The sequence below is a fragment of the Trematomus bernacchii genome, unplaced genomic scaffold, assembly GCF_902827165.1.
Source record: "Trematomus bernacchii unplaced genomic scaffold, fTreBer1.1, whole genome shotgun sequence".
NCBI classification, from domain to species: Eukaryota; Metazoa; Chordata; class Actinopteri; order Perciformes; family Nototheniidae; genus Trematomus; species Trematomus bernacchii.
Window position 1 is genome coordinate 10,625,236 of NW_022987313.1, and position 13,634 is coordinate 10,638,869.

At 40.6% G+C, this 13,634-nt stretch overlaps 1 protein-coding gene across 1 annotated transcript; it reads right to left on the minus strand.

Annotated features, from left to right (window-relative positions):
• Positions 1-937: 937 nt before the first annotated feature.
• mthfd1b (methylenetetrahydrofolate dehydrogenase (NADP+ dependent) 1b) lies at positions 938-13,491 on the minus strand. The gene is made up of 28 exons (XM_034122888.1): positions 13,253-13,491; positions 11,114-11,198; positions 10,964-11,023; positions 10,808-10,861; positions 10,257-10,393; positions 10,000-10,100; positions 9,751-9,887; positions 9,343-9,454; positions 9,111-9,238; positions 8,843-8,940; positions 8,485-8,658; positions 7,628-7,764; positions 7,469-7,515; positions 7,281-7,388; positions 7,121-7,195; positions 6,928-7,030; positions 6,600-6,676; positions 6,264-6,404; positions 6,113-6,181; positions 5,886-5,997; positions 5,547-5,686; positions 4,221-4,262; positions 3,964-4,064; positions 3,021-3,198; positions 2,636-2,743; positions 2,352-2,504; positions 1,565-1,662; positions 938-1,458 (listed from the first exon to the last, which is right to left on the minus strand). Exons 1-27 carry the CDS (start codon positions 13,288-13,290, stop codon positions 1,573-1,575), a joined length of 2,805 nt encoding a protein of 934 aa, XP_033978779.1. The 5' UTR covers positions 13,291-13,491; the 3' UTR covers positions 938-1,458; positions 1,565-1,572.
• Between the last annotated feature and the right edge of the window lie 143 nt (positions 13,492-13,634).

A 13,634-nucleotide genomic window follows, 5' to 3' on the forward strand; every position in this document is an offset into this window, starting at 1 on the left:
GTTCAATAATAGTTCAAACACACTTTTGACTTGTTCTTGCAGTTTGCCATGCTGGTACAGCATCTGTTATCATTTCACAGCAGATCACTGCAACACTGAATCATTTTTCCACGGTCAAAATGCTGATTAGACCTTTCTGAACTTTGCAGTCTGATTCATCCATTGATACATATGTATGATAGTACATACAATATGTTACCATCAGTACCATATGTTTGTTTGTTTTAAACAAACTGTCCTTTATAGCCTGAAAACATATACAAGTTTTACATTTTAACCGTTTCTACCAATCAACATATTTCAGCTGAAAATAATATATTGCAAAATAAGTGCTCCTTACCTATGAATTATATCTGTTGATTCCTCTTTTTCCACTCCATACCAGTGTACTGTATGTGTCACACCTTTGAATGCGCCTCAGACGCTTAACAGAGCACCTAGACATATTGGTTTCCATGGTGATGCTACACTGACGTGGTACACGACACAACAAATTGCCACCAACTCTTTGTCAGCAATCAGCCAGTGTAAGAAATTAGGATAGTGGACCAAATAGAAGCATATGATACCTGGGAAGTGCACTTTAAAAAACATTTCCTGATTCATTTGTGATATAGAAATGCATTTAGCATCTACATGAATTTGTTCTGGGAAGTCTCAATGCCTTATTTTACATCAGTGCTGTGTGAGAGAATACGTTCTCAGCATGTGATCATACCACATCCTTATTATTTCTATCAAATGGGAACATAAGCCACTGTCTTCGAACATGGCGGACCCTTACCAATCAATATGCACTCTGAACAGTTTGTAATCCAGACAGTCTGAAAAAATAATCAAACAATTGTTGATTGTCGAGAAAAACACGAGGTGAAATATAAAACATTGTTTTATGAACAGGTTTGATAAATAAGGTAAAAAAAAACTTTACATGTGGGCTTTTTTCAACCAAGGACACTTTATTAGACTTTTTCTGAGTGAAAATTGGAAACCACTCATTTCCCAAATTAGGATTCATACAGCAGTGTTAGAAATATTCAATTAGAATACGAGACAAAATAGGACATTTCACAAGCAAGAGTAACAAGATTGTTCAAAAAGAAAACAATTTAAATGTATCCCAAAGGCACTCACAATTGTAAAATACATAATTAGTTCATATAAGGCTCCAATTTAGACACTCAAGAGTCTACGCCAATTATTGTCAGTGTTTTGAGATTACAAATACAACAAAAGGGACTTGTTTTTGTTGTTCAGCATCCATGTAACTGAAAGAATTGTCAATAGGACTGTTATAATGAAGTTTCTTGATTTCAGCAGCCTTGTGGGCAAGACAAATTAGATTATTTACACATTTAAGGGTTTGAGTGAAAAATAACAAACAAACAGCTCCAGCAGACAAGCTGAAGGCGCTTCCAGTTAGTAGTCCATCACATTTCATGAATGCTCACTGGATCTCTACAGAAGGGGGATAAAAAAGAAACAAACAAGGCAATATATTAAACCATGTGCCTGTCAACTATAGTATGAGATAGGCATCTGTAGATCTTAACCAGCTTCTTACCATCTGCCTCAGAAGAGCCCGTTGACCTGCTCAGTCTCAGGGTCAAGATCAATGTCGTAGAAACACGGCCTGGTGGGCAGACCGGGGATCGTGGGCATCTAGGAGGAGCAGCGAGAGAAAGACGTGTTTAGTAAAACAGTCAATAAATCAAATCAATACATTACATTAAAAAGTACACATGTTCAAACATAAAAAGAGGCATTTGAAACAAGTTAAACAAAGGCTGAATGTATTCAAGGTGATGACAGTGAATATATTTGAAAATGCATGAATATATTTGAAAGTTTGGGGGGTTTCCTTGATAATATACTGTGATTCACTTTATTAAACTAAATGATTTGGGTTACAAAACTATTTTCTTATGTATTATAGATGACATAGTTGAATTGGTTGATTAATTGTACCAAAGTATTTGTTAGTAGTCCCCTGGTTAAGATGTCTGGCTACAGAGATGAACCTTTAGCACACAGTTGGTGACACCGTTTGTTTTACATTTCCAGGGTGTGTGCAGTCATGAATGGATTCAGCTATTCACTTTTTACTTGAAGGCCCTTTGGGAAAACTGTTTGCACAGCCTGATCACAGCAGTGTTTGTCAACATGTCTGTTATTTAAATTAAAAGATAATGACAGTTAACGGCTACATTAATAATATGCCAATTATAAGACTGACAGATGCCTGTAGCAAACACAATGTGATGTTATTTGATGGAGCGTCACACCCTAATACCTGAACATAAATCTGCTGCTAAACTGTGGGAAGGAAAATGCATTATTTGTAAGCTCACCGTGCCGACGAGTGGAACCAGAAAGCCGGAGCCCACACTGGCTCGGATGTCTCTGATTGGCAGGATGAAGCCTGAGGGCACGCCCTTCTTGTCCGCCTCGTGAGAGAGCGACAGGTGAGTCTTCGCCATGCAGATTGGCAGATTACTGAAACCCTGAGGGTAGAGGAGTGAACAAAAACATGTATTAGGTTGTTCACAAAATGAAGCATTGTAAATCCAGATTTAATAACAGCAGCTGCCAACATGCAGGCCTGACAGAGGAGGAAAACCAACATGTTTCTGACCTGCTTGGTGTAGAGCTCCACCTTGTGTTGAGCCTCTGGGAGAAGCTCAATATCGTCCGCTCCGTAGATCTTCTGGGCGATTATTCGAATCTTATCAGCAATAGGGAGCTAAAGAGGAATTGTAGTATTCAAATTAGAAACAATTCAAATGTTGACTAACTCGTGCTAAACATTGTTTTGTTTACTAAACCAAAAATATGATTTTGTCAACAGTTTTTAAGTACAGGCAAGAGGGAATTTCTTCGTTGTTGAGAGCTTCAGTGTGCCTTACATTTTCATTCCCCTTTACAGACAAAACGAATATAATAACATGCACATTTTCTGGCAATTTCAAATACTTGCCCTTAACCATCTTGGAAAATATAGAAAATGTGATGGCCCATACCTCCAAATCATAGAGGAACTTGAACTTGCTGGGGGCCTCGGAGGCCCTCTGGACAGCCTGCCCCAGGGCCACAGCACCGGCTCCACCTTCGGCCCAGTGGGAGCAGCGCACAGCGTCGAAGGCTCCGGCTGCTTTGGCCATGCTGCAGACCAGATCCAGCTCCAACTCAGTGTCTGCCCTGCAGGATCAAACCATCACAGATACATGCGGGAAATAAAGAGGCTTTAAATAATGCACCTCTCAACTACATGTTAATTACACGTCTATTTATCACCTAACTCGCTCTACTGATGAAATACCTATCCACCTCAAGTGAAGGCCATATATTTTCCTTTGAGGTACTGAGGCATTTTTCTTTGCTTCTATTCAGCCAGTCAACATAAATGTGAGAAGGAAAAAAAATTGAACCGAAAATAGATGTATAATCTCTTGACCCATCTTTAAATCTGATTTAATCAATTTTATTTGGCAACAATAAGCCGCACACAAAACATTGACAGATGCAAGTCTTATATTCACTTTCTGTTAAGTTTTTGGTCCCTGCAAGCTCCAGACATTAATATCTAGCTCTCCAGCCACTAGATGGTGCCCTATCTTCCCCAGCTACTTTGTCTCTGCTGTTTTTGGCTGGGCAGGTACATACAGAAGGTCTATCAGATATTTTGGTCTGTTGACTGCGTTGGGAAACAGGGTTGATAAGAGTGGTGAGATTGAACAAAAATCAGTAACGTAGCTTGCTGTCAAATGTAAAATAATGTGCTGAAAGTTGCCAAGAGGCTCTGTAAACCTGAGGGAAACTGCAGAGGATCATTCTCTGTAGGAAGCCTTTAACATTACTTGCAGTCATTGGGTATATTTGTATATGTACATATGGATGGTTGAAGCAGCTTTAGGTGTTACTGATAATCTGAGTCCATTGCTACCGTGGTCATCCACCACTTACTTGAAAGCATTGACGGCCACCACCACCGGCACGCCGAAGTGCTGTGCATTCTCGATCTGCTTCCTCATGTTGCTGCAGCCCTTCTCCAGCAGCTCCAGGTTCTACATGAGGGTACAGACATGCACACATTTTAAAATAAGATTATTAAAAGTTATTTAAGAGCAGCAACTGTATTGAAGAAAAAGCAGACTTGATTTAGGCTCTCCATACAAAACGTTTAAATACAAAATGTTGATTCATCTCGTGTTATTCATTACCTCCTCAATGTATTCCTTAGGCAGTGGCATCCCAGCAGTGACCTGATCAAATAAGACAAATGTTTAATCAATTAAAGTAATCCAACAATGAAATCACCAAATCCTATACAGCTGAGGCTATTACAATTGTTTGCGTAAGAGTTATTCTAAAATTGTTTAGATTAAATGAGAGTACGAGTTATTGCTCATCAGGAAATGTAATTACACTCCCAGCAGCGAGTTGTCCTTTCCAAAGGGAAGGGAAACCTTGTTTTGTACAGAGGAAATATTCATTGTGTAGATGCTGATGTTGTGTTCAGTATTCAGTGGAGAATGGCAGACATCATGTCAAATTACAAAGACTCTATGAGAGATTGTTGGAGGGAAAGTGCCTCACCAAGTGAAGATGTGTGTACCAGTTATATATCCATTTCACTTTATACTAGGGATGGGAATTTGAAAGCAAATGTATATTCGAATATTCGACCCCCAAAAAAACGGTTAACCGATTAACCGAAATGTACATATCCTATAAAAAAAGAAATGTGAGAAGAAGAAAAAATTGTACGAAAAAAAAAAATATATTAATTTTGAAAAATAAATAAATACATGTTCAAATAAGTATAGAAACCAAGTCAAATTTGTCAAATGTATTGAACTGGTGATCACAGTTTGAACAGTTGACAGCTATAGGCCTACAGCTTTCATGCTTAAAACATAACTTGGTTTTTAAATGAAAGAGGGATCATACACGAACAACATAACGGGTTAGGGTAACGTCACCCTATCACAACAGAGATCAACAACCTATAACAGGGCCTATGCACAGAATGCAGCTATTCAATACTCATTCTTGTTTAAGAATATGAGCATGTCTACTCAGGGGAGAGGCGGGTGCGGAGACGATTCACAATCAGGCCAGCTGTAGAGAAGACCCTCTCAGCTGGAATTTGGGCATAAGATGAGGTTTGAGTCTGCGTGATCTGCGTGTAGGGAGGGGCAGCAGCCATGTCATTAGCTAGAACTAGCTAGATCTGATGGATTTGGACATAAACGCGAGTGAAGTATAACCGGACGCGAGAGAGAGATCAGCACCTGCAGCTCTGCCCGCTGTGAGGGACCGGTGAGCGGAGCAAAAACACACCTTTAGACCTGACACACTTAGCTATGGCACTGTCGTATACATTGAATTATTCCATTTGATCATATGTAATCAACTTAGGCACCCCTCCCAAAAAAAATAATTCATAACTCGTATTCGAATACCTGAATCATTTTGAATATTCGATTAATCGTTCCCATCCCTACTTTATACTATATTTATTTAAGAACTGTAGTGTTACTCACCGTTGGTCCTCCCCCGTGCATTTTCAGGGCTCTGACGGTTGCCACCAGCACCACCACGTGGGGTCTCAGGCCCGAGTAGCGACACTTGATGTTGAAGAACTTCTCCATGCCGATGTCAGCTCCAAAGCCAGCCTCCGTCACTGTTTGCACAATTGACAAGGATTGTGAGTCAGAAGAGAATAGTAACAGAATCCCAACTGTGAGTTACAACCTTCAATTATATGACATCGGATACTAAATCATTTGTACTTTCAACACAGCAAACAATCTACTGTAGCACTGCAGAACAAAGAAGACAAAGCTAATATTAAACATAGCCATTTTCTCAGATCCACTTACCCACAAAGCCCTCGGGTCCAACCAGCTTCAAAGCTATTTTATCAGCTAGGATGGAAGAGTTGCCGTGGGCGATGTTGGCAAACGGGCCGGCATGGACAAACACAGGCGTTCCCTGTGGATTCAGACAAATCACATATGATACAAAGCCCATAACTTGAGGCAACTTCTTTGGCTTGAAAAAACAATTTAAATGGAAGTGCAAAGGTCAGGATGTGTGTCGTACTCACCTCCAGGGTCTGCATCAGGTTGGGCTTGATGGCATCTTTCATTAGCACAGTTAGCGCGCCGCTCACACCCTGTAGAGAAATACAGCAGGGTATTATGTCTGCACAATACTTAATTAGAAGGTCCCGTCAGGAGGGAGCGTGCGGCACTGACCAGGTCCTCGGTGGTGACGGGCGCTCCTCCGCGGCTGGTGGCCACGACCATCTTGGCCAGACGCTGACGCATGTCCTCCATGCTGCTGGTGAGGGCGAGCACCGCCATGATCTCACTGGCCACTGTGATGTCAAACTGAGCCTAGAAAACAGAGCGGACATTAATATTCTCTCATCATCAACGTAATGTGGTAAACTAAGACGTTACACTCAGTATACAAGAAGAAAAGATGAAAGCACACACATTTATTGTTCTATAATATACATTGCTGTGTATTACAGACAGTTTAAACATGGCTGTTGTTCATATTGTCTTGATATATATATATCTCTTTACCTCCCTTGTGAATCCCTTTTCAGTCGGTGACTGGCCGATCGTGATCTTCCTCAGGAACCGATCATTGGTATCCACCACTAAAATGACACACAATTGTTAATACAGTCACAATATATTGTTCGAAAACCGCATCATTTGCGGGGTTCGAAAAAAATATTCTATATATGTTGAGTGCATAACTCAGCATATCAAACATTTTTAAACCGCTATTATCTTGTATCCATCGTATAGTGGATATATCACTCTAATGATTCCAAGCCCTGACTTACATACAGTGGATTTAATGAGACAGATAATGTTATGTCATGAGGATCAAGAGACTTCATACCTCTATGCCAGGTGATAGAGCTCGGTTCAATGTCCAGGCGGGCGAAGCGGGTGATCTCTTCTTCAGTCAGAGTGGAGGGATCAGTCTTTTCTATGCCCAGTTTCTAAACAAATAAAGAAACACTTAAATGTAAGACGTACGCCACACTCTGGGGTGCGAGTCAAAACCTACAAATCTTTGATCTATAACTAACTCTCAGTCTGTTGATCTGGATCGGGCAGAACTTCCTCTGTCCTCCAATGAGCGGGACCAGGCGGTTATACAGAGCCTGAGGATGAACAGGAAGAGACATATTATAGTCCGAGTACACACATTACAAAGAGTGTGTTTCACAGTCCGAACGGAGTACCCACCTTGTCAGTCTGCGTAGACTCGTGGAACATGCGAGCATCAATGGCAGCAGATACCAGGTTGTTGGAAGCCGTGATAGCGTGAATGTCCCCGGTGAGATGGAGGTTAAACTAAAAATGAACAGACCTAATTGTTAATTTGACTTTTTAAACAAGCAGTTAAATACTAACTTCAAAGAGCAGTGTAGTACCTCTTCCATTGGAATGACTTGAGAATATCCACCTCCTGCAGCACCACCTGCAGAAAGAAGACAAAGTTAAACAAACCAGAGCATGACTCCAACTTTCAATTTGAACAGCTTGTAAACCTGAGCCACCTCTCACTGAGCGCACATTATTCCACAGCTCACCTTTGATGCCGAACGTGGGACCCTGAGAAGGCTGTCGGACACAAGCAAACACATTGAGCTTCATTTGGGCTCCCAGGGCCTGGACCAGACCGATGGTGGTGGTGCTCTTCCCTTCGCCAAGGGGGGTGGGTGTAATGCTGTAGACAGAAAATATAATGGAACATATTAAAATTAACAAGTAATAATTTAAATGAAGCTGGGTTGTATAAAAAAAAGGATTCGGATCTTGCTTTAGTTTGCAACATTAAAACAAATCTACAGTCTGCAGGCCAGGGAAAAACAAACACAGGGTATATGCAGGAATCCTGAAGTCAAATGTAATACCGTTTAAGACCCTTTCCATACATTTTAAGACCTCATCGCCACTTCGAGTTTTAACCGGTTACATTGGCGACACACTTTACCTCACATTTACTATATACAGTATTGATCCTTGATTGGTCCTTCCTCCTTATCTTCCAACCATTTGGACGCAAACTTGCATTTCCCCATAACGATGTTGTTTAACAACCGGCGTAAACGGACCTTGGCGCGCTATCAAGCAGTGAGCGTGCGATGTCCTGTTCAGATGACGTCAAATCCAACGGGATGCCATAAATAAACTACACAGAATCACACTACACACCTACGCAATGATTACATTCAGGCAAACTTTAGAATACAACCTCTTTGGACAATTTATATACTTATTGAAAACAAGCTACAAAATGTAATACCTTGGAAAATGCCGTTTAATACTTTTTAATAGCCTTAATTTTCACTAAATTGATTTATCAACTTTTAATACTTTTTAAGACCCCGCGGACACCCTGCAAACAGTACAGTTGAGTCAGCAGATAAAGGTGCAGACAGCTTACCCAGTGACCACCACATATTTGCCATCTGGCTGGGCCTGCAGGCGCTTGATGATACTCAGCTGGACCTTGGCCTTAGTCTTGCCGTAGAGCTCCACCTCGTCAGACAGCAGGCCCACCTCTCTCGCCAGACCGTCGATAGGCTTGGGCACGCAGGAGCGAGAAATCACAATGTCGCTGTTTGGAGTTATTAAAACAAGACACAAAATCACTTTTTGATCTCAACATAAAGAGGAAACAGCAAGGATTGACAGACAAAAAGCACTCAAGCAAAGAAGTGGTTTAACAAATGTAATCGATCCTTCTGTGACAAGTTAACAGAGCATGTGAATGAGAGAATGAGGAAGATTATGGAACAAACCTTGGCACAGGCTTCTGAAGGTTGAGTTTGGTGTAAGTAATGTTCCACTTCCCTGGTTGGTGGCTGTCCAAGAAGCGCTTCGCACTCAACACGGTGTTCTAGAAACAAAAAAACAGTAATTATTTCAAAATCCAGGTTACATGTGACTACAGAACTAAATAAATAATACATTGAAATGTCCTTTACTTGCTGTGTTGAAACTAAATAAGTCATGATAGAAATGATAACAACAAAATGTCCTTTAATGCCACCATGAGATGGAGCTTACCGCCATCAGCATGGCCACAGTCATGGGTCCCACCCCCCCCGGCACAGGGGTGATGAAGCCGGCCTGCTCCTTGGCTGAGGCGTAGTGGACATCACCCACCACCCGCTTACCGCTGGCTTTAGTCTCATCTGAAAACACAGAGGGAAACTTTATAAGTAAATGCAATCACTTGATTCAGGGATTAAACTCCAGAGTCCAATGCCTTAAAGCAGAATGAAACTTGGAGTGGAACCTGGGACATGGTTGATGCCACAGTCGATGACCACTGCTCCCTTCTTGATCCACTCTCCTTTCACCATCTCTGCTTTCCCGATGCCCACAACCAAGATGTCTGCTCTGCCCACCTGGACAAGGAAAACAGAGATTTACATAAGAGAGTCTTCAATAAATAAAAGAGTGGCATTGATACAGATAAAACTAAGCCTGGTGAGAATTACATTTATGAGAGTTTATAGAAATAAAACAATTAAAGACTAGCAAAACATGCAGTATTGTTTTACGATGGCAGCATAGGTCGGTTACTCCCAGCATGTCATAACGAATGTATTGTTTATGAAGTTTCAACAACAACAATGATCAGCTGCATTATATGCTCTGTTGCTAATGACTTTATTCCTGTGTTGGATGGAGGCGTGTCTACCTCTCCAGGGAGATCAGTGGTTTTAGAGTGGCAGGTGGTGACGGTGGCGTGGTTCCACAGCAGCAGGTCGTGCATCGGTGCGCCCACAATCTTGCTGCGACCAATCACAACGGCTTTCTTCCCTGCCACAGACACACCTGTAGAGAGGAGATGGATAAATTACTTCTGGACTTATTCGATTATTCGTCGTATATTTTCACAGCCCAGATTATTTGTATTGTTTAAAGGGGTGCATGAAGTTGGGTTTACCGGTTTGTCTGATCAACTCCATGCAGCCGTTTGGTGTGCAGGGGATGAAGCAGTCGCCCAAGTCCCCGCGTGACAGCTTCCCCGCATTGATGCTGGTCAGCCTGAGAATGGATCCGAAGACATTGAACATTGCAAATTAAAGCTCTCCAAACAGTTGAGAGATTTTCATTCTTTCAACTAAACTCAATGGAAGCAAATAAGCACCAATAAGCAAACCCTAAAATAAAACCCTGATCTTTAGTTAAGTATGTGCCTACCCGTCTACGTCCTTCTCTGGGGCCACGGCGTTGGTGACCTTCTCTGTGTCCATCTTGTGGATTGAGTCTAAGGGCAGCTGCACGATGAGGCCGTGGATAGACGAGTTCTCGTTCACCTCTGTGATGCTGTTAAGAACCTACAGACAGACAGACAGACAGCCTTTACAATCCCATGTCCTTCTCCTGTCATTTAACAATTAACTTTACTATCCATATTTTGTTATGGCACCTAAAGCCTCCTTAAATGTTAAACTTTGCGCCAATGTCACTGCACTGAAAATCATGTTGACTATCTCACGTTTTACATCCTTGAATACAGTCAAGTGTCTTACTGTGAGTGTGACCGTGTTTGGAAGTCAACTTTTGAAATGTAAAATGTAGTTAAAACATGTATATATTTTTATATTACCCAGTTACCATAGCCGATTACAATTACATTGATTTTGTTATTTCATAATGTGACTCCAACACAGTTACTAGTTGCATATTAACACTGTGTATACAGTCAAATAAAAACCTGGGATACAATAATACTTCAAATCCACTCTCACCTCCTCCTCCGTTGCAGTCTTGGGCAGTCTCATGTGTGTAGCGTTTATTCCGATCTGTGTTCACAGAAGCAGAGATTAGACCCGAAGTTGGGACTGATTGCAAACAGTTTGTAGAAAATGTGTGGTGTACGAACTGTATGTAAATAAATGTTGTACCTCTGCTGCAGCCTTTAACTTCATGCTGATGTACAGATTTGAATCATCGCGGTCTCCAACCTGCAAACGACACCCATATAGATACACATGAGTTACTTACAAAAGTAGTATATAAAATAATACAGGTTCCTGTTTCAAATGTACACTTACCTGTAAAACCACCAGACCGGGTTTGAAGTTTGGGTCCTGAAGCTTCATCTGCTCTACATCCTTCTTCAGACCTTCCCTCACCTTCCTGAGAAAGAAAGACAACAGAATAAAAGCTTGTTAATCTCTTATTTAGTGACATCATTTTTCAATATGCCTTCAATCTCCACTGCACATGCAAAGCCAGGTCATCAGAGAGTCAGTTGAGGAGAATGAGAATCTTATCTTTGGTATTTGTCTTTATCTTTATTTGTTGTCCACTCAACTTGTACAGTAGATTAACTCAAGTCAACTAAAACAATCAAAGACAGCAGTGACACAAAGATACTGGTCTTTAAATGTACATTACAATCCATTATAAGATCTAGCGTGTCAGTATAAAGCTTAAAACTGACAGCATTCTTTTTTCATATACTAATCACATAACAAATTAGCTTTATTGACTTCATCCACGGTGTTGCTCAAGAAGCTCCGGAGATAAGACAGATGATCACATTTTAAACTCTTACCAAAGAAACAGACTCAGATTAAACAGTGTCTTTGTGCATCACATGAACTTCATTGGCAGTCATGGTAGAATACACCATGTGATTACCATTGATGAAGGATGCATGACAAAGTGGAGTGACACCACTTTGAACTACATTTGAAGTTACCTTTGAGTGTTTTTGCCCCTATGACCGTACAAAATGTGTGTTTTATGTTTGTAACCTTCATCCAAAGGGCCCAAATAACCTGATGTCTTCCAGCCCAATTCAAAACATCAGGCACTTTAAAGCAGATGGCACTTGGGACAAAATACACATTTGAAACGACATGTGCAAGCCATATATATCAAATACCTACTTTTGAAAGTTTGTTCTTTAAGGACAATATTTCACATATAACCTGCCCTATGTTGCTTTTCATTTATTCACAAAAAGGAGGTTGGAGTAATTAAGGGCTAAACATATACATGTCTAATTCTAAGACTTCACATATAGCAATAGTATAAATCATTGAGTCATAACAACAGTCCTTATCTTATATACAACAGTAGATATCTTTATCACAGGTCACTGATCAACTAGGGCCATATTCCTGTAACACTCATACAATGCACAGTATTGTTGGGCTTTGATTGTGGCCCGTGTCAATTGTACTTCCTTAAAGACCTCACGTAAGCATAGTAGAACATTTAATTTCCTGAAAGGCAGAGACACTCATGAATCAAACCGAAGTCCATAAAGGACTCTAGAGAACAATCAATGGTCAGCTTTTGTCAAGCTTCAAAAATAATGAATGTAAAGCCTCCAACTGAATGCATGTCAGATCTGTGAATTTAATTAAACTAATGCGTACTGTGAGGGGCTTTTAACAGGGTGCAGGCTGTTACGTCTTGTGACAAGCACATGCAACTCAATTAAATGTTTATTCTCTATTCTCTTTGCCAAAAACCCTATCCTAAACTGTGCATGGTAAGCAATATTTGGATTCATTCAAACTGAAAACGAATACAAATATAAGAAAATATTATGAAAATTACACAAATAATAAAACAGTGAGGAAAGCAAATTTGCTGAAGAAAGTTAGGTTTTCATGAATGGTGTTTGTCATCACCTGAGGTCACTGTACCTACAGGGCAAAGATCATATCACACAGCTTCTTACATAATGCTGCAGGATTTGCAACCATTGAAGTTTTCAATTATCTGACTTTATGGAATACCACTAAATTACACAAGTACATTTAGTATTATTAACACAATGAGACTTATCTAACTTTCAGTAAATAAATATACCATTCAACTTGAGAAAGAGTCCACTGTGTTTTAGAAGCTGGATGACTTAACTGTATAGTAACTGTTGGGGCACACTTCATTCACGTGGACAGCATAATGTGCAACCAATACAACTAAGTTAAGAAAGAATGATGTGCTGCAAACACTGACAAGAAAATACAATATAAATATATAACATATGTATGTTAAACATGCATAAGGCTCCTACAGAGTCGTTTTTTTATGACTGAAGTGACGTTAACTTGTAATACCGTTAACTTAACTAGTTAGCAGCCTAGTTAGCCAGCACACACACACGTTTCGTCACGCTGTTTACACCTATTTGGCAGCAATAAAGGAGCAGGATAAAGTATGTTACTTACGCTGAAACCTCTTTCCCGCTTATGATTTGAGCTGACATCTTTTTGGTCCAGAATATCCTTGTTGTAAAATGCTGGTGTCTCGTGCACACACTCGCAGGCTGACCAGAAGAGAGGAGCACGGGGAGGACTCCCACAAATGTAAGTTTACTCAAAAAGAGTTGTGAGTCAAAGGTGATGGCGTAGGCTCCATTGACAACTCAAGCACTACAAATGAAAACCATCGTATTAACTTTCAGGAATAGCGTTAAGGCTACAGAGAAGGGCGCGGCCATTGACAAACTGTCAACTCTCACAGCCAATTGCATGCCTAGTATAACATGTTAGTAGAACCTAACAACCAATAGGATTTCCAGTTTTTAAGGGCGTGTGGTGATGGGCGGGA